General features: G+C 50.8%; 1 protein-coding gene and 1 non-coding gene across 2 annotated transcripts in view; both read left to right on the top strand.

The window, feature by feature from the left end:
• Positions 1-27,882, top strand: part of LOC105498477 (BCR activator of RhoGEF and GTPase) — a 134,031-nt gene that overhangs the window by 47,591 nt on the left and 58,558 nt on the right. Inside the window, exon 2 of the mRNA XM_011770628.3 lies at positions 27,163-27,344. Coding sequence (XP_011768930.2) covers positions 27,163-27,344 — 182 coding nt within the window. The remainder of the gene's footprint in view (positions 1-27,162; positions 27,345-27,882) is intronic.
• On the top strand, positions 23,960-24,068 carry LOC112429630 (U6 spliceosomal RNA). The gene has a single exon (XR_003021901.1). It is a non-coding gene; the product is annotated as a U6 spliceosomal RNA (small nuclear RNA).

Raw genomic sequence — 27,882 nt, forward strand, 5'->3', positions numbered from 1 at the left:
GCTGCCTGACAAGCCAAATGATTGATAGGGTAGAAAACAGGGTCTTTCATAAAGTATTTGAGGAGGTAGATTTTCACAGCGGGGAGAAGCAGGCTGACAAGTGCCACTTGTTAATGGTGACTACCACTTTCCATACCTACTGTGTGCCAGGCATAGCAGTAGACACTTTGCTATTGTATTCAGTCTTAAAACAACCCTGATAAGTAGCTCCCAGTGTCCCCCAGTTACCAGTGGAGGCTCCAAAGATATATCTTTTGCGTGAATCGCACAGCCCACTATCAGGGAGGAAGCCGTCCCCTGTGGTCCAGCCCTCTGCACAGGAAATGGAGAAATTAGCTGGAATTGCAACCATCCTGTAGGACATAAGGAAGAACATCTTGACTGTAAGCATGGTTAAACACTGGGATGAGCTGTCAGGGAAGTGTGAGAGATCCCCATCTGGGAAGGAGAAACCATTTGCAAGTCTGTTTTTAGCTGCATGGTGACACAGGGCATTGGCCTTGATGGCCTCTAGGAGATGACCTTTTGACCTTTCTGATTTCAGCGGTCTCTCTCCTGTCACATCAGACCCTTTGCTGGTTCAGATCACAATAGTACAACCAGTGCTACGCCCTTTTAGAACTTCTAAGGCCCTGAGTTATTGGAGATTTGGTTTCCAGGGTGATTCTTGAATCTAAGAAATCTTCTAGAAGCCTGGGTCATGTTGTGAGGTCCTTGTGCCTGTTGGGTCATGGTTCTGTCTGCCTCAGGTTACGGTCGGCCCCAGGGCTCTTTTTCCTGCAGGCCTTAGTTGGCACCATGAATGTTTAGGGGTATGGTGGTCAGGGTGAGTGTTCACCAGCGGGTTTCAAGGGATTGGTCCATTTCATCTAAGTTGCCAAACTTACGTGCACAGAGTCGTTTGCAGTATTTCCCTAGTATCTTCTTCATGTGTGTGGGATCAGTAGTGATATCCCCTCTTTCATTTCTGATTTTGGTAATTTGTGCCTTTCTTTTTGTGTTTGTTAGTCTGCTAGAAGTCTATTATTTCTTCTTGTTGGATTTACTTTGTTCATCTTTTTTAAAAAATTTTAGAGACCTTTCCTCTTTTCTGATATAAACATTTGATGCTGTAAATTTGCCTCCAAGCACTGCTTTAGCTGCATCCTACAAATTTTTATATATTGCATTTTTATTTTCATTCATTCCAAACCATTTTCTAATTTTCCTTGAGACTTCCTTTTTCATCTGTGGATCATTTAGTAGTGTTTAATAGTAATGTTTAATTTCTAAGTATTTGGAGGTTTTTCCAGGTGTCATTCTGTTACTGATCTTTAGTCAAAGATAAATGTATTGGTTTCCTATTACAGCTGCAATAAATTGCTACAAACTTAGCGACTTCAAACAAGAAAACATACTACCTTATAGTTCCGGCCAGAAGTTCAAAAGAAGCCTTATAGGGCTAAGTCTTCGTTTTCCTTCATCTGCGAAGGTCTTTATTTTACCTTCATTCCTGAAGGATGTTTTCTTTGGATATAACATTCTGGGTCGACAGTTCATTTCTTTTTTTTTTTTTTTTTTTTTTGAGATGGAGTCTCGCTCTGTCGCCCAGGCTGGAGTGCAGTGGCACGATCTCGGCTCACTGCAAGCTCCGCCTCCCGGGTTCATGCCATTCTCCTGCCTCAGCCTCCCGAGTAGCTGGGACTACAGGCGCCCGCCACCACGCCCGGCTAATTTTTTGTATTTTTTAGTAGAGACGGGGTTTCACCATGTTAACCAGGATGGTCTCGATCTCTTGACCTCGTGATCTGCCCGTCTCGGCCTCCCAAAGTGCTAGGATTACAGGCTTGAGCCACCGCGCCCGGCCGACAGTTCATTTCTTTTAGGACTTTAAGATGTTTCATCCTCTTCTGGCCTCTATAGCTTCTTATGGGAAATCTACAGTCACTTGAATCCTTATTCTCCTATATGTTGTTTTTTCTCCGACTGCTTTCAAGATTTTTTCTTTAACTTTGGTTTTCCGTACTTTTATTATGATGTGTCTGGCTGTGGTTTTCTTTATCCTGTTTGGGGTTTACTGCATTTCTCAGGTCTGTAAATTTGTGTTCTTCCCCTAATTTGGGAAGTGTTCGGCCATTATATTTTCCGATACTGTTTTCTGCTTCCATCTCTCCTCTCTTTCTGGCACTCCTGTGACATGAAATTAGACATCAACATCTTTTGATGTTGTTCCATAGATCTTTGAGGTTTTATTCCATTTTTCTCCATTCTTGTTTTCTCTTTGTTACTTAAATTGGATAATTTCTATTGATATATCTTTAAGTTCACTGACTCCATTGTCATCTCCATTCTGCTGTTGAACCCCTCCAGGTGATTTTTTATTCTTTGGTTCTAAATTTCTGTTTGGTTATTTTTTATAGCTTCTGGTTTTTTTTTGGCTGACAACGCCTGTCTTTTTATTTGTTTCAAGAGTCTTTGCGTTTTCTTCTTAGAGCATGGTTATAATACCTGCTTTAAAGTCTTATTCAATAATTCAAACATTTGAGTCATCTTGGGGTTGATGTTAGTTGATTGCTTTTTTTCCTTTGACAGTTTATGTTGCTTAGTTCTCTGTCAAGTAATTTTGAGTTATATCCCAGACATCTTGAATATAATGTTATGAGACTCTGGACCCTGTTTAAATGTTCTGAAAATATTGAATGATTTTTTTTTTTTAATAGGCAGTCAACCCAGTTAGATTCAGATGGCACATCCTGTCTCACTTTCTCTGCTCTGTGGTTCCAGTATCCTCCCTGCTGTTTACCACCCAGGGATCAGTTTGAAACTGGGCAGTGATCTATGCTGTGCTGATTCCAAGGGTTTTCACACATGTGCAGTTTGGGGGTGAGCCCAGGGCTTCTTATGTAGATTTAAAGGATCCCTTCTCCAGCTCCCTCCTCTCCATGATCTTCCCTATACTCTCTGCTTCCCCATGTCCACCCTTCCAGGTGTTCTGATTAGTAGGCTGGGGCTCTAGCCTGTCACCCGGCACTGTTGCCAGAGTTCCCCCTGAAGGTCCACTGCTGCTGTGCTGGTGAAGGGGGACAGGAGCTTCACCTGTTTGCTGGTGCTGGGCTAGTGTAGAGTGGAAGGAGTCCACGGGCCTCCACCCCAGGAAGACCAGTGCTTCCATCTCTGGGGAGAGGAATGGACATGTTGTTTCTGCTGGGGAAAGGTGGATAAAGCCAAAAGAATTCAATCCACAGGATTTCTCCTTCCTGGGCCTTTGGTTAGAGAGAGCAAGCTTTTCTGTTTGGTTCTTTCTTTTTTTCCTCTTGTCTGTGCCTGTTGGTAGTTTCAAGCTACTCTAGTGCCCAGGCTGGAAGGCAAAATTCCAAAAACTAAAAAAACCAGAAAAATCACTGCTGAGGTGTCCTTAAAGTCCTGCAATCTCTGCTCAGTCCTCCTGCCCTTATCTACCTTTTTGAATTCCATGATAGAGGTTTCATGAGTTTTACGCAGAATTTGTACCTGTGGATAGTGGGAAAGGGTGTAGCGTGCTTTTCCATCTTGCCTGGAATTGGAAGTTCAAGCTTCTACATTTACATGTCCTTCTCTCTGTGTGTGGTGATGTTCCCTGGGATAGACCACTACTGCCCTTAGACAGCTTTCTGAGGGTGGTGGCCCATACTGATCACCTCAGCCCACCCCAGTAACTTTCCTGCGGCCCCTCCCAAGACCCCTGCCCCAGCAGGGCTAAGCTGATATACACACTGCGGATGTAGGCCTGCCTGCTGGACCTTCCTGGTGTTTGGTTTTTTTTCCAGGCAAAACACCTCTCTCTGCCTCCTGCTGGTTTATTCAGCAGTGTCCCAGGGTTTGCTCATTGCCTGCTTTGCTTCAGACCCTTTTATCAAATTCCATTGTCTCTGACCTAATGGTCTTTGCAGGGTAGGCATGGCCATTTGCATGTTCACTGAAGGGCCTGCCTGCATTTTCAGAGAGAGAAAGGCTTCAGGCCACTGGTGCATAAAGATCTTCGGAAATGTCCAGAAGATCCCAAAAATTGCCTGTCCTGCATGCCAGGCCTTCCTTTCCACCAGCCTGCTCCCCAGCTGCACATCCAGCTGTCATTTCCTAGAGCACCCATCCCATGCAGTTGTTTTGGACACATAGCGTTCCTCACGGGGCCACAGGTGGAGTAGAGAGCACAGTATCCCCAACCATCTGACGGGGCTGAGTCACCCTCACCGTGCACCAGGCCAGTTATGGTTTCTTTCTGTGTCTTATTTTCCCCTCTGTCAAATGAGACTTATTGTAGAAACCTTATAGTGCTGTGTTGGGATTAGCAGTAACGGTTTGGCGTGTGGTAGATGCTTGGGAAATGAAAGCTGCCCTTTTTTCCTAATGGGAAAGAAGGAATTTTATTTTTGAGACAATTACCTTCCTCTACTGCTGCATAGGAACACGTGGGTGCCTTTCTAAAATTGGACCAGGGCACAGTGGCTTGCCCGTAATCCCAGTGCTTTGAGAGGCCAAGGCAGGAAGATCACTTGAGGCCAGGAGTTTGAGACCAGCCTGGGCAGCCTAGTGAGACCCTGTCTCTACAAAAAATAAAATTAGCTGGACGTGGTGGTGCACACATGTAGTCCCACCTATTCAGGAGGTTGAGTCAGGAAGATTGCTTGAGCCCAGGAATTTGAGGCTGCAGTGAGATATGTTCATGCCACTGCACTCCAGCCTAGCCAATAGAGCAAGACCCCGTCTCATAAAACAAAATAACATAGCATAAAATAACATAAAATAAAACATTAAATAACATAAAATACCAACAGTCTGTGCTGGCTGGAGCCATGGTGTTGAGAGGCCCATGGACTTGGGCCGTGCCTGAGCTGGCAGTGTTCTGTCTGCCACCTAGGCTGCCCCTCCCCCAGCCCCCTGCTTGTGTGCAGCAGGCATGGAATCCTGCAGGAATGTGAAGTTCATCCTTCTCTGGATACTTGGGCACCATCTGGCCAGCCTCATGGAGCAGATGAGCCTGTGAGTTATGTCCCCACCCGTGCCCACGCCCAACCTTTATGCCCTGTTTTCAGTGGGAGAATTTTGTTTGGAGCTGCAGGTGTGGCGGGGTGGCACGTCTCAGGCAAGAGAGTAAGTCTTGGGGGTCTTCCTGTTATCTTTCTTGGCCTTGCTCCACTCCTTGGTTCCCCTGGCCCTGTCCTGCCTGCCTGTTCCTTTGGGTGCCCTCAGCCTGTCCCAAGGCAGCTCGTCCCTCAGGCCCTGCCCTGTCTTGTCTTTCCAGCCTCCCAGCCCAGGGGCTTGCTCTCGATGTAGTAACTCATACCTTAGTGTGATCCTCTAATTTTCTGTTGCTTTCTCGCTTCCATGGTTGTTGGAAGCCTGGAAACCCAGTATTTGGCCAACGACAGGGCCTGCTTGTTTTAGATCTCCTGGCGCAGCAGGGATGGTAGGACCCAGGACCCCAAGTGCTCTGGGCGGGCACTGTTCTGGGTGCTGTAAAGCATGGTGCCTAGCTAGCACCTCACAGGGACTCCGGGTGTGCTGGCTGACCTGCCGAATCCACTTTTTATTGGTGAGAAGTCTGGGGCCCAGAGAGATTAAGTCACGTGCTAAGGTCACCCACCTGGGCAGTGGTAGGGCTGGGTTTGAACCAAGGTCTGCACTGCCCAGCTCATGAATTCTGCTGCTTGGGAGCCAGCAGCACTGCTGGCACAAGGGTAGGGGAACTCAAGCCTGTCAGAGAGGGTACCTGGCTCTTTGGGAGTGGGAGGTGCACCAGAGTGGGTTGGGACAGGACCCAAAGCACCACCCTTTACCTGACCAGCATCTTGGTGGGGTTCCCCACCTGGAAGGGCAGGACCCTGGGGTCTGACAGAGCCTATTGCAGATCCAGGTTCTGGCCCAGCTGGGATGCTTACTGGCTGTGTGGCTCATCAGCGAGCCTACCTGCTGCACCTGTGAGCATGGGCAGCCCCATCTGCCGCCCCCATCTGCCGCCCCCATCTGCCGCCCCCTTCAGGTGACATGGCAGGATCAGAAAGACTGAATGAACGCTGCTGGGTCGCACTCGTGGAGGAAGGCCTTATTAACAAACCATCTGTAGCAGTCAGAAGGTCTGACGTGGTCAGGCCAGACCGCGGAGCCCCTATTCTGGATCCGTTTGGCAAAGATGAGAGAGAAGCTGGGATAGGCTTTGTTGAGTAAATGCAAATGCCACACCTGTGTGTGCACACACATAGGCTGAGACACCTTTCTTCGAGGTAGGGGATCGCATTGAGGGAAGAAAAGCTGCTCTGATAGCTTCAGCCTGGACTTGGGTCCAGAGCTTTGGATAGAAGCATCCTTCCAGGCAATTGGGATCCTGTAGAAAATCTGCCCTCTGAGGCTCTTGTGTGCCTTCTGTTGTGTCCTGGGGCCCCTTGATGTCTCCAGGCAGAGCCTGTACAGAGCATCCACATCAGAGTTCCCTGTGGGCCCCAGTGCCTGTAGTTCCGTCTCCTGCCTGGATGCTCGGTTCTTGGAGCAAGCTTCCGGAGCAGCCTGTGCAGGCTCCAGGCTCTGGCAGCATCTCCACGCCACTCTTGCCGGCCTTTCTCCTGGCGGAAGCAGCCTGTGTTGCTTCTCTGTCCGGCGGTGACAGGCTGTTCTCGTTTGAAGACAGAAGAGACACCACTGCTTCCCCACACAGACTTCCTAAAACACTAGGTTCACGTTCTGTGGTGTATGTGTAAAATGCTGGCTCTGTGTGTGCACGTGGTGCACACCTGGCCCTGAGCGGCCGGGCGCGGTGACTCACGCCTGTAATCCCAGCACTTTGGGAGGCTGAGGCAGGTGAATCATTTGAGGTCAGTAGTTCAAGACCAGCCTGGCTCACGTGGTGAAACCCCGTCTTTACTAAAAATATAAAAATTAGCCAGGCGTGGTGGCTTACACTTCTGTAGTCCCAGCTGTTCGGGAGGCTGAGGCACAAGAATCACTTAACCCAGGAGTTGGAGGTTGTTGTGAGCTGAGATCACACCACTGTACTCCAGCCTGGGTGACAGAGCAAGACCCTGTCTCAAAAAAAAAAAAAAAAGGAAAAAGAAGAGCATAGTGACTTCACCAGGGACAAGGGCATGTCAGACAAGGGCAGAGTGCCAGGGTGTGGGAGACTCTCCGGGTGGTTGTTGACCAAAAACATCACTTTTGGGTTTTGTGACTCAGAAATGAGCTCAGCCTGTACACCCTGCAGATGTGATGAGCCCCAGGCTGAGTCCTCTGGGGGTGTCATTAATGGCGTGTGCATGAGCATTTTCTTCTGGCATTTTTGCAGAGACCGTGTGCGGCTGGACTCTCCGGAGACAGCAAACAGAAATTCTATTGTGTGTCCTATCAGCTAATAAAGGAGGAGAACTTGCCTTGAATTGTGTTTTCTGCAACCCCGTGTGTTTGATCCATGTCTGCACCCAGTTTGGCCACCCTGACTTCTGTCGCTCCCAAGTCCGAAGAACCAGTGGTTATGTGAATGTGAAATTATTTACTTCATCTGTTTATTTAGATCTGGGCCCTGGGGTGGCGCCATGCATTGAATAAGTGTGTTCTACAGATGGTCCCTGGGTTCTGGGTGGTCAGTGGCCTGAGGAGGGACCAGACTCCAGCCTGTCCTAAGGAGCTTATGAGAAGTTTCGAGGGGACTGGTCCCTGGACATGGTCTGTAGCATAGGTGGAGTGTCGAGGAGGACCCTACATACGGTGAGTGGGAGAAAGCACCTGAGAGAGTGTCCCCCAGCCCAGGAGTATGGCCAGGTTAAGTCACAGCAGGGATGGGGCCACGAGAATGGTGGGCTGTGAAGAACTGGGAGGGCCAAGACCCAGGGAGGCCATCTGGATGGGGAAGGTGTGAGCCAAGGCCCAGAATTGAGCACCCAGGGGACCCAGGCTGATCGGGTCGCAGCAAGCACGAGGGGGCTGTGCGAAGCCATGAGCTCCAGACTCCCCAGTCTTGGGCCCTGATGTGGGTGTGTGTGTGAGCTGGAGCCATGGGACCAGGGCTGAGCCTGCATACTGGACAGTCTTCGGGGCCCAGACACCCAGGGCCACCCAGAGCCTGCAGGAAAGTTGGGGAGTGGAGAGGCGTGGTTTGTGTGGACAGGGTCCTACCATGCTTAGAGGAGTCAGGCTCCTCTCCCGACTCTGTGACCACACATTGTCCCTCGTACTCTTGATTTCTCAGCCACAGTGAGGGTGAAAATCATGGTGGCCTTGAGACTATGACCCAGTTCCCATTTCACCTCCTGGGTCTTCTCCAGGTTCTGTGGGGTTTTTTGTTTTGTTTTGTTTTGTTTTTTTGAGATGGAGTCTTGCTCTGTCACTCAGGCTGGAGTGCAGTGGCGATCTCGGCTTACTGCAACCTCCGCCTCCTGGGTTCAAGTGATTCTCCTGCCTCAGCCTCACAAGTAGCTGGGATTACAGGCATGCATCCAGCTAATTTTTGTATTTTTTATAGAGATGGGGTTTCACCATGCTGGCCAGAGTGGTCTTGAACTCCTGACCTCAAGTGATCCGCCCGCCTTGGCCTCCCAAAGTGCTGGGATTACAGGTGTGAGCCACTGCACCTGGCCTTCCCCAGGTTCTGAATTCCCTGAAAGCAGCTGTGCTGTTGCCCTGCACTCTGGGGCAGAATGTTAGGAGTAAGCAGCATTTAAGTGCCTCCCTGATTAAGGGAAACATGTATATTCCCACTGGGTGGTGAGGACGTAGATGTCCAGGCCCATGTGTTCCACATAACGTGGGGACTGCAGAGAGGAAGGGACATGTTTATGTCCCAAGTGGGTCTTGGAATCTCGGAATATGAGGGTGTACATGTCAGATTTTTTTCAGGGAGGAGTGTCTTAGTCACTTCAGGCTGCTGTAACAAAAATGCCATAAACTGGATACGTTAAACAACAAACACTTCCTCCTCACAGTGCAAGAAGTCCAATATCAAGGATCTGGAACATTTGGAGTCTGCCAAGAGCCCACTTCCTGGTTCTTAGCCATCTTCTTGCTGTATTCTCACCTGGTGTGAAAACGATGGGGGCTGTCTCTGGGGTTTCAAAAGGGCACTAATCCCCTTCATGAGGATTCCATCCTCCTAATCTAATCACCCCCAAAGGCCCCACCTCGAAATACCATCACATTGGGGGTTAGATTTCAACGTAAGAATTTTGGAGGGATGCGAACATTTATTCTGTGTGCTGTTAGGGGCATCTCAGAGTGCCACCCCCACGTCCCCAAAGCTTCAGGACTTTGCATGTGGGAGCTGACTCTTCTGGGGCTGGTATGACTCATGACAGGAGGCCTGGCTTAATAACCCAGCTCTGAGGTCCTCTGGATGCCACCTCCTGCACACTAGCCAGCCAGGTGGCCTCCACGTACCTTCTGTTTCATGGAGAAGAGCTACTTGCTTAAGAAAGTTTCCTCAAACCCCTGGCATCTGGTCCCAGGTGACTCTGAGCATCTCATGGCTGCCTCCTCCCCACCTGCAGCCTCATCTGCACCCTGCTGCACTCTATGGCTGAGCAGCACAGGGTGCCAGGGGATGTTTGTCTGTGCTGCTGCTGTGTTGCTGACTCATGAGACTTCTTTGGAAGGGGCTCAGCAGCTGAGGAGACTGGTGTGAATCCACTTGTCCTAATAGACCACCCCAACCTTCTGAACATCTCAGGCTTTCCTGATACAGTCTTCACCTGCCAGCCAAGAGGAGAGCATGGCTCAGGTGGGATTCAGGCGAGAACAGGGCAACGCACACCTACTAGTCAAGATACAAAACACTTAATACAGGGAGGAGTCCTGTTGGCAGGACCCAGAGGGGCCAACACCTCTTAGATGTCTGCTGTGTTCCTGATGCTGACCTGAGTGTGGGATGTGACTGGGTGTCTGCTGCTCTCCTTGGCAGGGGGCTGGCGGTGCCTGCCCTGGAGGTAAAGAGGCTGGAACAGCGACCTTAGGTAGCCAGCTGGGGTCTGTCTGTTAAGCAAGGAGCAGGAATCAGCCGTGTTCTCTACTGGCCTGTCTGGGAAGCCTAAGCAAATTCTGTGTCTTGAATGGTACCCGAGTCAGGTGCCAGCCCTGTGCTGGCCCTGGCAGGGGGTAGCTGTGGAGGCAAGAGTGTTGGGCAGGGTGACCTGATTGAGCCAAGCTGTTATTCTGCCACCTGAGGATTTTCCGGGAGAAGTGCCAGGCTCAGAACTGGCATCAGATACCTCTGAGAGTCTTTCCAGCTGTCACGGCTCTCCCAGGATCATGGAGTTCTTGAAGGAAGGCCTTTTCCTGGCATGTCGGCAGTGGCATGGTGATGTGTCCACGCTGCCCCTGTTTGTGAGTTGAATCTCTGCAGAACTCACTTTTCCCAGAAGGTGCTTTCAGAATGCAACGTACCACAATCCTCATCAGTATCTGCTCATTTGGCTGGGCTGGCAGGTGGCTGAGTTAGCTCCCTGAGCGGGTGTCTGGCAGCTGTGCCTATGGAGGCAGGCTGGGCGTGTGAATCTCGCCTCCTCCCACGGCCCCCTGGGGAAGCAGGATAGGAACTGGGCCTGGTTCCCGAGCCTGGCCGATTGGGAGTAACAGGTGGGATCTGGACCAGGTTGTCACACCCGCAGGACAGCTGGGATTATCACCGTGGGTGGTAATTCCCACATGACAGTTTCGAGTTTCAGGTCAAGCGCCAGGTCCTCTGTCTCCTCTTGCATCTGGACAGAGAGATCCTTGCCGGCTGGTTTTCTGGCTCGTTCCTCAGCTGTTTTCTGTGGCCTGCAGAGTTTGCAGCCCCAGGGGAGCGAGGAAAGCTCTGCTCTGGCCTGATTTTTACTGGAGAAGAGAAATGTGGAAGTCGGGGCAGTAGACTTTGCAGTGGGTCAGCTTTGGGCTGCTGAGATGGGCAGCGTGAAGGCCAGCTTCCAGAGCCCTGGCTGGCCTTTGTAGTGAACGAGGAGGACCAGATTGCCATGCTAGGGTTACCCGCTAACCTGCAGTGGCCTGAGCAGATACATGGGCTCTGCCACATTTCCTGAAGTGGAGCCCTCAGCCTCACACTGCATCCCCCAGAAGCCAGGCAAGAGGAGGTCATACAGTTTTCTGGAAAGGAACAAAAGAGTGTGCTGCTAAATGTTGCAGTTGGGAGCGCGTGAATAGGTGAGGCTTCCGGTAATTATCATAAGTGATGCTTGTGCTTCTCAGTGCTGTTACCTCCCTCTGCTGTGGCCTGCTTGACACCTCACAGGGAACGTGGGTGGAGAGTGTCATTATCCCCATTTCATTGGTGGGAACATTGAGACATGAAACGAGTTTCATCTGGAGTTTCATCCGCAGGCCCCTGGGCCCTCTGGTCATCCCAGTCATCCCGGTTGGTTTATTGTCTTGTTTTTTTTAGGGGGATGACTGAAGAAGGCCTTGGAGGTAGGGTAGGGGAAGCTGGGAACAGTGGGAATTAGATTTCCTTTTCCAAATACTTGTTTAAGAATGGAAGAGTTCATGGCCCATAATCCACGTGCACAGATTTTCCAGGGGAAAATCCATTGAGTTTAGACTTGGAGACCGTGCCATCTCCCGGTCTGTTCCTTAGGCTTTTGACATCTGCCCACACCTGGAACATCTTAAATTCTGGTGGAGAATACAAAATGTCACTCCCCTGCCCCAGCTCACTCCTAGTTCAGTCCCCCAGGATACCTGAAGTTGGGGATCCTCTTTCTTCGCTGTGGAGCTCAGGGTATGTTGGTTCCACATCCAAACCTTCAACTTTCATCTGTAAAATGGGATACTGCTGGCTCCCTTGCAGAGGTGTGGGAATTCGAGGCAGCACTTCTGGCCCGTACCTGTTGCCATTTCTGCGTGTTGTATCCCTGGCCCTGACTCAGGCTGGCGTCCTGAGCAGCTGTGCATCCACAACCCCATCAGCCTCCCAGGAGCACTACAGATAGGATGACCCTATAGGATTAGGCCGGGGGTGGGAATTGCAGACTATGCCCCAGACCTGACCCAGGGCTATACCCCTCCAGGGCCGGTGCTGCTTGTATATGTGTGTGTGTGTGTGTGTGTGTGTGTGTGTGAGACTTGTGGCTTGCAAGCGGGGTGGGGGGCGGGGGTGGGATTGGTTCGGGGGTTGGTTCGAGTCTCAAACTGTCCTCTGTCGGGTCTGGTCGGGTCTCAGACTGTCCTCTGGATTACCTTCTTTCCCTCAACAGAAGGAACCCAGGCTATGGAATCGTTTGTGGACCCAGCAGGGTTCATAGGCACTTCTCAGTCTGTCTCCAGCATTGGACTCTTATGGTCCTGCCCAGCTTGTCACTTTAGTACCTCAGTTTCCTTATCTGCATGGAAGCCCACCTGTCAGCTTGGATGAGGGGAGGAAAGCAAAGCTCCTCAGGCCGTGTGTGTGAAGGAGAGTCTGAAGGTGCAGGGGCTGTGCTCAGGATGGAGCGTAGCTTCGGGAGGGGCTGATTGGCTGCTGGCAGTGTTGTGCAGGACATTCAGAATGTGACTGGGTTTTTATTCTGATTTGTGCAAGCACAGGATACTCAGGTGGCTCTGGTCTGTTCTCTAGCAGGAGAGTCTGGGGTCAATCTGTAATAATTTAGCTTCTGAGCAAGTGTCCGGCATATGAGAGCCCGGATACGTTGTGTGTCTGAAGGGGGCGAAGCCCTGGGCTGCCTCCTACTCTGATCTTGTGGGCCTTGGTGTCTGCTCTTCCCCTCTGTCTGCCACTCTGAGTCTGGAATGTGGCAGTGATATGGGTGTTGTGGGCACTCCTGGCATGTGGACAGCTCCTCAGTGCTGGTGTCTGAGCTCCACAATGACCTCATTCATGTAATAGTATGCTGTGGCTGCGTAACAAAGAACCACAAACTGTGCAGTCAAATCATAAAAATTTATCATCTCACAGTTCTGACGACTGGAAATACGAGATTGAGATGTTGGCTGGGTTGGATCCTTATAGGTGGCAGTCCTCAAGTTCACATGACATTCTCCCTATATGCCAGTCTGTCTCCAAATTCTACCCACTCACTCCGACTTTTTTTTTAAGAGACAGGGTCTCCCTCTGGCTCCAGTCCCAGGCTGGAGTGCAGTGGCGCAATCATAGCTCACTGCAGCCTCAGCCTCCTGGGCTCAAGTTATCCTCCCACCTCAGCCTCCCAAGTAGCTGAAAGCTACACTTGACCACCATACCCGGCTAATTTTTATATATATATTTTTTAATAGAGACAGGCTAGTCTGGAACTCCTGGCCTGAAGTGATCCTGCCTCCCAAAGTGCTGGGATTACAGGCATGAGCTACCACACCCAGCCACCCCTTTTTTAAAGGACACAGTCATATTGGATTAGGATCTAACCTAATGACCTCATTTTAACTTGGTAAAGACCCTATTTTCAAATAAGTTTAGGGGTTAGGACTTAAGCATATAAATTTAGGAGGGAACACGATTTATCCCCTAAAACTATACTTCTTTTCTTTTGTTTTAAATTTCAAAGCCTGGCTGATCATTTGCGTGTGTGTGTGTGTGTGTGTGTGTGTGTGTGTGTGTGTGTGTGTGAAAATATATATAACATAACATTTACTGTTTTAGCCATTTTTAAGCGTGCAGTTCATTGGTATTAGGTACATCCACATTGTCACATACCTGTCACTACTGTCCATCCCCAGAACTTTTTCATATTCTCCACACTGAAACTCCACTAAACGCTAAGTCCCTCCTCCCCTCCTCTCCAGCACCTGACCACCGCCTTTCTACTTTCTGTCTCTAGGAATTTGACTACTCTAGGAGCCTCATGTATGTGGCATCTTACAGTATTTGTTTGTTTGTGCCTGGCTGATTTCACTTAGCATAATGTCCTCAAGGCCTATCTTACTCAGCGTGTGTCAGAGTTTCCTTCCTTTCTGAGGCTGAATAATACTCCTTTTCATGTATATAGCACGTTCTGGTTTTCCACTCATGCACTGAGGGACGCTGGGATTGCTGCCACCTCTTGGCCATTGTGGATGGCACTGCTGGGAATGTGGTGAATGTGCACCTCCTCTCCTAACACGCCCCAGGCGTCCTTCAGAAGGGGGGCAGCCCAAGACCGAGATGGGGGAAGAAGGTGGTTTTTCTGCCCTCCCAGGCTTGCTGAGTGTCTGCCCGTGACTGGGTCCTGGCCCCAGGCTCAGGGTGGTGACCGCCAGCAGGGGGAAGCCCCTCTTCCTGCCGTTTTCCCCCGCCTTAATCCTCTGTTTCCTCTTTGGAGGGGCAGTGAGTGGGAAGGGAGGACCCGCAGGTGTGCAGCGGCCACGGCCCGCATCCTGGCTGAGCACCTTTGCTGGTGTGGAGGGACCCCCACCGATCACTTTCAGACCTCACTCCCCATACTGCTCCTACACCAGGGCACTGTTCCCGCGCCATCCTCCTTTGAAGGGCACTGCCCACCTTCCCTGCCTTGCCCCCTCCCACCCTTTTCCCAGGGACTTTTCTGGCCAGTTCCCTGCTGCCAGGTCTATACCTCAGGGACTCGAAGCTCAGTGTCCCCTGTGCTCTTCCTCTTTTTGCCTTTGTCCTCTTAGCCAGACCCAGGCTCACTGTGCATCAGTGCCCCCGTCTACGTTTTTCTACCAATACCACGCCTACCTGGAGGGACCATCACAGAAGCCCCCAGCCCTGCCCCACCTCCAGTGCCACACTCAGATGTGCTGCCAGAATTTCACCTGTCCCCCTGCAGCCCCCAGGCTCCCCTCTTGTTCCAGACCCAGACACCTCCTAAATTGAGCCCGAAAATCACCCCCTTCCTCTCTCTCCTCTCACTGCCAGCCTGTATCCCCTTTCCCAGCTGTACTCCCTTTCCCAGAGGCCACTTCCAGCCCCCCTTAGCTCTTAGTGGCCTCCGGCTGGATCTAGAAACCAAACTGACACCAGGCAGATTAACAAGAGAGAAGCACACAAATGTCGTTAGTTTTACAGGCACATGGGAATCTTCACCAGAGTCAAGTCCGGAGAAGTGGCCAAAGCAAGATGCTATATCCTTTTTAGATAAAGAGCAATAAGTTTGAGAAGTGGCAGGACAAGGGGGATCTGGCTAGGGGAAGTAAATTCTCAAGGAGTCACTGGGAGATATATGAGGGGTGTAAACCTGGTGGAAGATAAGGGTTACTTTGTTAAGTATATTTGTTCAGGTCCACTGCAGCCCCCAATTCCCAGTCTCAGGTGATAAGGGCTGTTTTCTCCCCTGGTTCAGGAACCCAGAGGAATTTTTGTGGCTCGCTGAGTACAGCAAGAAACAGGTCAGCTAGCCCTTTCTGAAGCTACAGTGTCTTGTCAGCTCGAAGTCAGTGTACCCATCCGGCGTATTTTGGGATGGTGCTTCCTTCACTCCTTCCCAGTCTTTCTGCATTCGTAAGTCCCAGGAGAGCCGGCAGCTAAGTCAGCGTGACTCCCTCCGTGGGGCGTCTTTGCAGCTCCCTGCCCCTGCTGGTTGAAGGCTCCTTTGGTCGCATTCTTCTCTCTCTCATAGACTGTGCCCCTGCAAAGCCCTTCCAGGCCTCTCCCAGGGGCTGGGTTATCTCTGTCCTCAGACTCCATGGCACCCACTTCAGGCCATGTCGTAGTGTCCTGTGGCTTCCTTAACAGAATGCCACAAGTTTAGTGGCTTACAACAACAAACGTTTATTCTCTCCTAGTTCTGAAGACTGAAGTCCCACATCAAGGTGTCAGCAGGGCCAGGCTGTCTCTGGAGGCTCTGGGGGAGGATCCTTCCTTTGTGTTCCCAGCATCTGATGGCCCCCGACATTCCTCGGCCTGGTGGCAGCATTTCTCCAGTCCCTGTCTCCGCCTTCAGACAGCCTCCTATATGCCTGTGTTTCTATCTCTTTAAAGATACTCGTCATTGGATTTAGGGTCCATCGGTGTGATATTGTGATACAATAAGAAATCTGTATATGGTCTTCCTTCTGGTTTCTGGCACAAGCTCCTAAAATCATTGTAATTTCCTGAACGATGGGGTGATAGGAGTATCTTTTGTTATTCATAGAAGCCCTTTTCTGTGGGACCTGAGGTTATGCTAATGAGGTGATGCTTGATGGGCCCCTAGATAGCTGTGGGATAGGGCTGGTTGCCAGAGGAACCAGCCACGTGATTAGAGGGTTGGAACTTTAGCTCCACCCCTGAACTCTGGGGATGGGGAGAGGGGTGGAGATTGAATTGATCACTGGTGTCTACAGCCATGCCAGCCTGATCTCGGCTTAACTGATCATCAGTGGCCAATGATTTAGTCTTGCTTACCTAGTGGAACCTTCATGAAAACACTACACAGTGGGGTTCAGAGAGCTTTCAGGTTGGTGAACACATGGAGGTGCTGGAAGGGCAGTGCCCCAAGAGGCTGTGGAAGCTCCCCCACAATACACATCCTGTTACCCAGCCCTCTTCTGTTGGGCTGTTCCTGAGTGGTATCCTTTATAATAAACTGGTAAATGTGAGTAAAGGGCTTTCCTGAATTCTGTGAGCTGCTCTAGCAATTTTTTTTTTTTTTTTTTTTTTTTTTTAAAGATGGAGCCTCACTCTGTTGCCCAGGCTGGAGTGCAGTGGCAAGATCTCAGCTCACTGTAACATCCCAGGTTCAAACGATTCTCCTGCCTCAGCCTCCCGAGTACCTGGGGCTATAGGGGCCCGCCGCCATGCCCAGCTAATTTTTGTATTTTTAGCCAAGATGGGGTTTCACCATATTTGCCAGGCTGGTCTCGAACTCCTGACCTTGTGATCCGCCTGTGTCAGCCTCCCAAAGTGCTGGGATTACAGGTGTGAGCCACCGTGCCTGACTCTAGCAAATTATTGAATCTGAGGAGGGGGTTGTGGGAACACCTCACCCCCACTCCCAGCTTTAGGGTCAGTAGATAAGAAGTACAGGTGGCCCAGACTTTCCCCCAGTGCCTTAAGTGGGGAGAGTCTTGTAGTACTGAGCCCTTAACCTGTGGAGTCTGACACTCATTCCACGTACTTATTGGCAGAATGGAATTAAATTATAGGACACCCAGCTGGTGTACAGACACTGGGAGGATTGCCTGGTGAAAGGAGAAAACCCACACGTGTGTTGTCAGGAGAGTTCTGGGGGAATAGAAACACATCATGGTAGTATTGGACAATCTAGGGTGATCTCATTCATTACATCTGCAAAGACTATTTTTCCAGATAAGGTAGCATTCGCAGATTCTAGGGTTAAGATATGAACGTGTTCCTTCGGGGGCCCACTACAGTGGACTTCTCACCCTGATGTTCCTCAGGGAGAGGCCCTGCTGTCCTTCCTGGGTCTGTCTTCCTCCCTCCTGCATGTGCTCCGGTGTCACCTGCCTCTCTCCTGTGGCCTTGTCATGGTTGCTGTGATGCCCATGTCACGTGACTCCGTGGATTCCGCTGGCTCCCATGGGCAGGGGCTGGCTGTGCAGTGCTCACCTTTGCATACCCAGCACAGTGCCCTGCATGTGTTAGGTCCTCAGTATGTATAATTGTCTGGGGCTAAACCTTCAGTGTCTCCAGGAAGTCTTTCTGAGCCCCAGAGTCCTAAAAAGCCGAGGTGCTGCTGAGGAATGATAACTGTATCATCCTGGAGCCGAGGGCTGCTGCCACTTCCCAGCTGCGGTTTCAGCTTCTGTCTGCCCTGCCCCTGCACCAGCCGGCCCCAACCTGAAGCCTAAGGCATCGAATTTTTATGGCCTCCTGGAATGACTGGGAACCTTAGGCACAGGTGGGTCCTTGGAGACTGGGGAGGGTCCTTTAACAGTGTTCTGGATGCTGATGGAGAGGAGAGGGGGTTCTTGTCTGCCCACACTGAGGCACACTCGGCTTGTGGAGGAAAATGGTTGTCTAGTGCCCCCCAAAAATCGCCAGCAAAGTTGACCTTCTGGTGATTCAGTCTCCAACCAGCTCAGCCTTCAAGCAGGCAGAGCTGTCAGGGCTGGTTGTATGGGTTGGACTTTCTCCTTCAAGAAAGCTCAGAGTTGTAAATAGTTGTAAATACCTGTTTCTCATTTGCTATGTCTAGGGTTGCCTGGGGAGCCAAGGCATCAGGGAGGAGGGCAGGCTCAGGCCCTTCCCGACTGACGTTTTCCAGCCTGTGGGGGGGCCTTGGCTAGCCTGGTGGCTTTCTCTGTGGCACACGCTGATTCATGACCCTGACCTCTCTCTACCCGGGCAGCTGCGGCTTTCCGTTCTTGGGTGCTGGCCTGGTGATGTCATTGTTGGGGTACAGTATGAGAGCTGGGAGGCCACAGGATCCTGGGGTGCTCTCTTTGTACCCTTCCACCACAGAACCAAGGACCCTGGTGGCAGGGCTTTAGCCAGGGTGCAGTGGCTAACTGAATGAGGCATGCCTCATTTATAAAGAATTTTGAGCCACTTGGTGTGGATGCAAGAAGGGGCAGCTGCCAGCCTGGCAGAGGAGGAGAAAGTAGAAAAACCACCAGAACCAACCACGCATCTCCGAAAGCACTCACTGCCTGTGGGTGGCCTGGGGTTATAGCCAGGCAGTACTGACGTCCATCCGGAAAGATACTCTCAGCCCTCGGGAAGCAGCGGAATCATGTTCCCGGTTCCCTGCTTAGGAGAGGAAAACAGGTCAGCTTTTAAAAAAAAAGTGAGGTAAAATTCACATAACATGAAATGAATCATTTTAAAGTGAACAATTCCATGGCTTTTAGTGCATTCACAGTGTTGTGCAACCACCATCTTTGTTTAGTTCCAAAACGTTTTTGTCACCCCAGAAGGAAACCCCTGCCCATTAAGCAGTCACCGACCTACTTTCTGTTTTCATGGGTTTACATATTCTGGGCATTTAATATCAATGGAGTCATACAGCATGTGGCATTTTGTGACTGGCATATTTCCCTTAGCATTATGTTTTCAAGCTTCGTCCGTGTTGTAGCATGTGACAGAATTTCCTTCCCTTTGAAGGCAGAGGCCAGGTGCAGTGGCTCACACATGCAGTCCCAGCACTTTGGGAGGCCTAGATGAGAGGACCACTTGAGGCGAGGAGTTCAAGACCAGCCTGGGCAACGTAGCAAGACCCCTGTCTCTACCAAAAAAAAAAAAAAAATTATTTTAGCCAGATGTAATGGCACACACCTGTATTGCCAGTTACTTAGGGACTGAGGTAGGAGATCACGTGACCCAGGAGTTCGAGGCTGTGGTGAGCTGTGCTATTCCATTGGATCATTTCTTTATCCATCTGATGGATATTTGGGTTGTTTCTACCTCTTGTGAATAATGCTTCTGTGAACATTCTGGTACAAGTTTTTGTTTGAACACCAGTTTTCAATTGTTTTGATTATACACCTAGGAGGAGAATTGCTAGGTCGTAAGGTTATCAGTGGCGCATCTTAGAAATGCCTTCTCTTTGGAAGGTGTTTGGAAGTTGACCCAGTAGGCAGGTCACACAGGTGCAGTTGGGCACAGTCAAGCTCTGCCTGAGACTCAGTTTTTCCTGTCTGAAAAATAGCAATCTAAAAGTTCATGCCCACTCAGGTGCATGTTCCAAGAGATGATTTGTGGGTTTTCAGCACCATGTGTGACCTAGAGGAAGTGCCCCGTAAAAGGTGGCAGTTATCTTTTGCCCGCTACTTCAAAGATTTGGGTCTTTTTTGCTGTTAGAGGAACTTACCTCCCTGAAGCATTGCAGGTATTACCTGACCTTACCTGAGTTTCTGCTATAAGAGCCAGCTTCAGAGCCCCCAAGATCCGCGGCCCTTCTCAAGGGTAGAGTCTGCTCTTGGTGGGTGCATGGCAGGAGGAGGAAGGTGCCAGGCTGTGGATGAACATGGGGTGCAGAGCCAGCTCTGACTGTGGACTCTGCACCCTTCAGTGAGAGCCGAACCTCTGTCCCAGCCATGGTTTTCCAAGCCTCTCTGGAGGACAGTGCCTGCCTGACAATCCCTCCAAAGGATATGAGCTGCTGTTTGTAGAAGTCGCTGGCACCATGCTGCCGTGGCCTGCCTAGGACCTGGGAGAAGATGGGAGGCCAAGAGGAGGACAGGAGCTGGGAAGGAGGGCAGCTGCAGCCAAGACAGGGTAGGGGCTCGATGCCCGCCTCTGTGAAAACCTCTCCACCACAGCTGGCCGAGCCACCGGATGTTTGATCTGCTTTTACCTTTGTAAATAAATACTGCCCAGTCTTTGACTGCCGGTGTAAACAAGGATGGAGACCACTCTGCTGATGATCTCTGAGCTCCGTGGAGTTCCTGCCTTCTCCACCCGATTCCTCCCAGTGCCCCTTTCTTCTCTTGACTTGAGTACAAGTTGATCGGAGGGCCTTTTACAGCTGCTCCCATTGTTCTGGGTAGGGAGGGCCTGGAGCATGACCTCTGATCCTCTGAGGGTTTGCTCCCATCTCACCCTGGAGTATGTTGGCAGAGTGTGGGACAGGGGCTGGGTTCCTGGAACCCCACACCTCTGGCAGCCACGCCACTGAAGGAGGATCTGGGGCCTCTCTAGGCATGCCTGGCCTGGGAGAGCCTCTCCTGCCTGGCTGCACCCAGGTATCACATGGCCGGTGGTCTGAACTCAGTTCTGCATGCATTTCCTGGGAGCCCACCGTTCCGCCTTCTGTCTCTATGAATCCGACTACTCTAGGTACGTCACATGAGTGGAATCCTAATATTTGTCCTTTTGTGTCTGGCGTATTCCACTAAGCAAAACGTCAAGGTTCATTCATGTGATTGCATGTGTCTAAATGTCCTTCCTTTTTAAGGCTGAATGATTTTCCATTGCGTGTATACATTACATTGTGCTTCTCTATTCTTCTGTCAGGGGACATTGGGTCCTTTCCCCCTCTTCCTTCCCATATTGTGATGAATATGGGTGTGCAAATATCTCTTCAAGTTCCTGCTTTCAGTTCTTTTGGAGGCAGGGCTCAGTGGCTCACGCTTGTAATCCCAGCACTTTGGGAGACTGAGGCTGGTGGATCACTTGAGATCAGGAGTTCCAGACCAGCCTGGGCAACATGATGAAACCCCGTCTGTACTTAAAATACAAAAATTAGCTGGGTGTAGTGGCGCACACTTGTAATCACAGCTACTTGGGAGGTGGAGGCAGGAGAATTACTTGAACCCAGGAGGTGGAGGTTGCAGTGAGCTGAGATCACGCCATTGTACTCCAGCAGCGTCCAGGCGACAGAGTGAGACTCCATCTCAAAAAAAAAAAACAAAGAAAAATCAGTTATTTTGGGTATATAACTAGGAGTAGAATTGCTGGATCATATGGTAATTCTGTTTAATTTCTTGAAAGTTTTTTTTTTTTTTTTTTAAACCAGTGTAGTCTAGGGGATGTGACCTCAGCACCTACTTGGGCCTGGGCTTACTGTGACCTAACCAGGCCTTATTCTTTTCGCTGTATTATTTTTATTTTTTGGCTGCCCTTTTTTCTTTTATGAGAGAATAGATTTGCAGAGTTTCGGGGTTGGGTTGCTAAGCAAACTGCCTGGAGAGGAGAGGGTTTCAGATTTCACTAGACCCTCCCTCTTCCACACCAACCCTGGGCTGTTTGCACTGGCCTTCCTCTCCCCAACCCCACTCCTAGTCTGGTTCCTGGTTCAGGTGAGCAGCAGCCAGATTCCAAGCCCCCATCTTCTTCTGCCTTCTAGTGTTTGGGTTCTGCTTTGGATAGAGCTTTGCGGGAAGGATGTGGCTGATGAGACCACCAACCTCAGTCCTGCCAAGGGTGAGCAGGCCCAGAGAGCTTTTTCCACTGGGTATTCGTGGTACGGGGGCATGGAACCAGGCCTCTCAATTGGTTCTGGCTCTTGGGAGATGGTGGCTTTCAAAATGCCAAATAATGTACTTTATCCTCAAGAGGAAAGGGGCTTTGCTGGGCTTGGTGGCTCAAGCCTATAATCCCAGCGCTTTGGGAGGCCGAGGCAGGAGGGTTCCTTGAGGCCAGAGTTTAAGATCAGCCTGGTCAACATAGCAAAACTTTGTCTCAAAAAATGTTTTTACAAATTAGCTGTGCATAGTGGCGTGCGCCTATAGTCCCAGCTACTTGGAAGGATCCCTTGAGTCCGGGAGTTTGACGCTGCAGTGAGCTGTGATCACTCCATTGCACTTCAGCCTGGGTGACAGCAAGACCCTGTCTCTGAAAATAAAATAACAGGTGGGGGGTGGTGCTTTGTGTACTTTGGGGAACTCAGGTGTGAAATACTGCTTTGTGAAAAAGCAGGTTCCTTTGTGCTGGTTAGACTGGGGGAATGAGGAAATTGAGGGGCAGTCCTCCCCACCCCATCATTTGCCTTGGAGCAGACTGGAAGAGTCAGCAGAATGAGGGGCAACAAGTCTGGATTGGAGTGATCTGGGTGAGCTGAGGCAGGGGCCGAAGCCCTCATATGGAATGTGGTAGGGATGAGCAGGCCATCTGGAATCCAGACTTAAAAGCATCAGTCACCCAGACATTGATTTGAGATCTCTGCAGAGGGGGAAACGGCTGGGGTTTTAGCTGTCTGGAGCATCTTAATTCCCCAGCAGAGTCTGGCCATGAGACCTGGTCTGTCTCACCTGGCGGGGTGACGTGTCCACTTCAAAGTCTCACTGGACACGGGCGGGCAGACCCTCACCGGGCACTTGATTCTTGCACCAGGTTTTAGCGTGGACGTTGCTAAGTCAGCACGTGGCTTTGCACCTGTGGAGTCTTCCAGTTACTCTGGAGCAAGCGCTGAGACCGCGAGTCTGACCCTGAAGTTCTTGCTGGGTTGACTCCCTACTGGGTGTTGACTTGGCCTTGCCTGGGAGTCAGTGTAGTCATGGGCATGGAAAGCGCTCAGATGAAAGGTGCTCCACCAGGTGATGAAGATGTCTTAAGATCATCTTTAGGCCGGGCGCGGTGGCTCAAGCCTGTAATCCCAGCACTTTGGGAGGCCGAGACGGGCGGATCACGAGGTCAGGAGATCGAGACCATCCTGGCTAACGCGGTGAAACCCCGTCTCTACTAAAAAATACAAAAAAACTAGCTGGGCGAGGTGGCGGGCGCCTGTAGTCCCAGCTACTCTGGAGGCTGAGGCAGGAGAATGTTGTAAATCCGGGAGGCGGAGCTTGCAGTGAGCTGAGATCCGGCCACTGCACTCCAGCCTGGGCGACAGAGCGAGACTCCGTCTCAAAAAAAAAAAAAAAAAAGATCATCTTTAGATAAACAGTAAAACCATTGGTTAAAAGCTGGTCTAACCCACCTTATTTTGTTGTTGTTTGTTTCGTTTTATTTTATTTATTTATTTATTTATTTATTTTTGAGATGAGTCTCGCTCTGTTGCCCAGGCTGGAGTAGAGTGGCGCGACCTGGGCTCACTGCAAGCTCCGCCTCCCGGGTTCAGCCATTCTCCTGCCTCAGCCTCCCGAGTAACTGAGACTACAGGCGCCCGCCACCACGCCTGGCTAATTTTTGTATTTTTAGTAGAGGCAGGGTTTCACCTTGTTAGCCAGGATGGTCTTGATCTTCTGACCTCGTGATCCACCCTTCTCAGCCTCCCAAAGTGCTGGGATTACAGGCGTGAGCCACCACGCCCAGCTGTTTGTTTCATTTTAGATGTTTCGCAGCCTGAAGCTGTGGTTTTAGTCTCTTTCTCTAATGATAAGTGGAAAAGAGGGATGAGGAAGGGGCTCTGCTGGCCCAACCAAAAACAAAACAAAGAACCCATGAGTGTACTGTCTCCCTTGGGCACTTGGACACTCCTGCTAGAACATTTAGTAGACGCTGACAATTCCGAGCTAATGTAAAAGCCAAGTCTGGAGGGTCATGGGGTGGGAGACTAGGGTGAGGAAGTTGTTGAAGGAGGCCGGGGGGATGGCAGGGCCTTCATCTAATAGTGACGGTAGCATTTTAGAGCTAGAGGATCCTTATCGATTGTCTAGTTCACATGCATGATTTTAAAAAAAGGAAGCTGAGGCAGGAGGATTGCTTGAGCCCTGGAGTTGGAGACTAGCCCAGGCACCATAGCGAGTCAGCGTCTCTGTTAAATTAATAAATGAAGTCGTGCTCGCTTCGGCAGCACATATACTAAAAAATTGGAACCATACAGAGAAGATTAGCATGGCCCCTGCGCAAGGATGACACACAAATTCGTGAAGCGTTCCACATTTTGCATAGTCTGCGAAGATCATTTCAGTATCTGCTAACTAGCACTAAGGAAATAGTGTGAATCTAAGCAAAAATGGGTGGCACCCAATGACGAAATTGTGGTTTTCATTACAAAAAATTAAAAAAAAATTAATAAATGAAGTCAAGAAAGGTGAGGCATGGATGGCTTCAGTGATGTGGATAACTCACAGAGAGGTAGCAATGGGGAGGGCCCGAGCCTTGCTTCCGAGGGATTACACCACGGCTCGCTTGCCCCACCCAAAGGCCAAAGGAACTGAGCATTGATAACCAACATAGTGATGTTGGTACCTGGAGCCCCCTCAATGTCCCATGGATCAAGGAGACCAGATTCCTCCATACAGCTTGTTGAGGGACTTGGTGGGTGCCCCCTGCTCTTGATGTCTTAATACATTGACTGCTGTGCTCAACCCAGACCCAGCCTCTTCCTGGAATTCTCCTTTGGATACGCACAGAAACAGAACCCGGCCTGGCCTTTGCAGCCATTAGCTGTGTGCAGTCACCTGGGACAGTGCTGTAGGTCAGCAGCTGGCAAAGTGCTAGACGCTGGGTTGGGGTTGCTCAGCAGGTCTCAGCCCTGGCTGCCAGCTGGATTCCCCAGGAAGCCCCTATTGCTTCAGATTCGGCAGGTCTGTGTGGATCCCAGTGAAATTGTTTTCAAAGCCTCCCAGGTGTTGTCGATGTGCAGCCAGGGCTGGGGACACCTGTTAGAGAGCGCTGAGTCCTGTAGGACAGGAAGTGGAGAACCTGGGAGAGGGAGAGGCAGAGGTGCGCAAGGAAGCCGTGACTTCGGCCACCTGCACTCACAGCTAGTGGCAGATCACTCCAGGCACACGGCTCCCCCCTGGCCATCCACATGGAAAGGAACGACAACTGTGCCCGCTTCAGGATTGCTGGGTCAGCTGCTCTGAATGCCTGAGGGCAGCCCTGTGCCCACCCAGCCTGGGTGTGTGTGGTGGCAGTTGTAAACTCGTGAATGAACACCGAGGTCACCTCTGCTGGTAACCTTTGGGCAGGGCTACTTATAGGTGACTCATGGTGAGAGTGACGCCACCCCATCAGGGTGAGCTCTCAGAAGTCCCATGGGCCTCAGAGGCCCCCTTTGGAAGGAGTGGAGAAGGGATCCTCATATGAGCCATGGATCGGGCTAGAAGATCCTTGTGGGTTGACAATGGTCGTGGTGAGTCCACTGGCTTAGAAAACTCAGGCTGAGGACAGGCCATCGAGGAGCTCCAGATGGCTAAGGCCTTGGAAACACGTGTTGGGCTTTGTCATTCAGCCTGAGAGGAAGGGAGTGATTATTCTCCAGGTGCCTCTGGGAGGAATGAATTACTCCGTATAACCAGATAGTCCCAACAGGCAGGGGGACTCTTGTAGAATAAGCCTCTCTGTCCTCCTGCGGGTACTCACATTGGGGTAAGGTGGTCTGGGATTTTGACAGACCTGCTGGGAGGTGGGCTATGAGTCATCCAGAAGCTGGGCTGGACCAAGGGATGGGGGAACCTGTAGCCCTAATTCCCTGGGCTGGGATGGGAAGAACATGGTAGGACTCACGGCTCATGGTGGCCAGGACTTGCACCCCAGCCAGCATGCTGGCCTGTGCTCCTCACCCCATCAGACCCCATGGGCAGGGTGCGCAAGGACCATTCCAGAGAACAAGACGGTAACATTTTGGGTTCCTCCTTTTCTTTTCATTTTCTTTCCTTTCCTTTTCTTTTCTTTTTCTTTTTTTTATTTTTTATTTTTTTTTTTTTTGACAGAGTCTTGCTCTGTCACCTAGGCTAGAGTGCAGTGGCACAATCTTGGCTCACTGCAACCTTCACCTCCCGGGTTCAAGCAATTCTCCTGCCTCAGCTTCCCAAGTAGCTGGGCTTACAGGCACCTGCCACCACGCCCAGCTAATTTTTTGTATTTTTAGTAGAGATGGGGTTTCACCATGTTGGCCAGGCTGTTCTTGAACTCCTGACCTCAAGTGATCTTCCCACCTCGGCCTCCCAAAGTGCTGGGCTTACAGGCATGAGCCACTGCATCTGGCCAGGGGTCCCCCTTTCTATAGCAACCCAACCCCCCTGTATGAGGGAGAACCGACTGTTTTCTCTGTACACAAGCTTATGTGACCAAATGTGGGGGCTTTTTCCCACACCAGGCAGTTCTCTGCAGACACCAGCTGGGTGTCCTAGAATTTCAACTCAGTTCTGACATGGAGTTAGCGTCAGATCCCACAGTTAAGGGCTCAGCTCCAGAAGACTGCCCCTAACTTCAGGTGTCAGTAGCAAGTCCAGGTTGTCTACTGGCCATAAATTGGAGGCTCCTACAGCCCCTTCCTTGAGTTTGATCACTTGCTGGAAAGGCTCACAGAACTCAGGAAAATAACTTGCTAGGTGACTGGTTTTTAATACAAAGACACAACTCAGGAATAGCCAGATGGAAGAGGTGCATAGAGGAAGGTCTGTGGGAAGGGGTGCAGAGCTCCCATGCCCTCTCCAGGCACTGCCACATTTTCATCAACCTGGAAGCTCTCCTAACCCTGGCCTTTTGGACAGCCTTCATTGTGTAGGCATGATTGATTACATCACTGACCATTAGTGATCAACTCACCCTTCAGCTGTGGTTCTTCCCCAGAGAGTTGGGGGTGCCAACTGTCTAATCATGTGGTTGATTCTCCTGGCAACCAGCCCGCTTCCTGAGGCTATCCAGGAGCCCCAGCCACCTGTCATTTATTAGCACACATAAAGACATGTATTACTTTGGAGATTCCAAGGATTTTAGGAACTGCATGCCAGGAAAGTAGGGAGTGGGGTATGCAAAGATCAAATATACATTTCTTAAGTCACAATCCCCTGCCGGGGGCAGACGTATCTCAGAAAGCCCCTTGTATTGTCTGGGCAGTGAGCCCGTGTTCATCACCCCTCACCTTGTGGTCGTTAACCAGTCAGTTGTGAAGGGGACATCAGCATACCCGAGGTACTTGTGAGATGCCTGTTGGGGACAGAGATGGTGTCAGCTGGGTGCTTGCTGGGACAGGTTGGGTATGGATGCTCCCTTCTCTGTCTCTAACACAGGATGCTTTGCACACACAGATGGCTCGTTCGGAACACCACCTGGGTACGGCTGCGCTGCAGACCGGGCAGAGGAGCAGCGCCGGCACCAAGATGGGCTGCCCTACATTGATGACTCGCCCTCCTCATCGCCCCACCTCAGCAGCAAGGGCAGGGGCAGCCGGGATGCGCTGGTCTCGGGAGCCCTGGAGTCCACTAAAGCGGTGAGTCCCCATGGTGTACGTGTGGCAGGAGGGCCAGGTGAGGCTCCCTGAAGTGCGGCCCCATGCTCAGGGGTACATAGCAGGTAGGTGGTGGAGCAGCCAATGGTTTGGAAGCCGAGGGGGTTACCAAAAACTCCTTCCTCATCTCTACATGTGGTACACAGACAGCCTGCCAGACGTGTTGGTCAGGGAGATCGGGGGATGCTTTGAACTGAGCATGGAGGAGGCACGCAGCACGTGGTCTTGAGGTTGAGAATGTCAGCACCAGAGGCAACCACCAAAACCAGCAAGACCTGCATGGTGGCATCGGCAACGCTGCTGAGCCGGGTGGTATCTGGGCTTGGGTCTCTGCTTCATAAAGTTTTCTTGCTCCCTTTTACCAAAGCGTGTGCTGGCTCCATCCATGTGATCAGAGCCTTTCCTGTGAGTTTTCACTTGACCCTCATTAGTAATTCTTGGCCTTGCTGTCACTTCCACTTTACAAATGTGGAACTGAAGTCCAGTGGTGGCTTGCCCAAGGTATCATGGCTAGTGAGCA

The sequence above is a fragment of the Macaca nemestrina genome, chromosome 15 (genome assembly GCF_043159975.1).
Source record: "Macaca nemestrina isolate mMacNem1 chromosome 15, mMacNem.hap1, whole genome shotgun sequence".
NCBI lineage: Eukaryota > Metazoa > Chordata > Mammalia > Primates > Cercopithecidae > Macaca > Macaca nemestrina.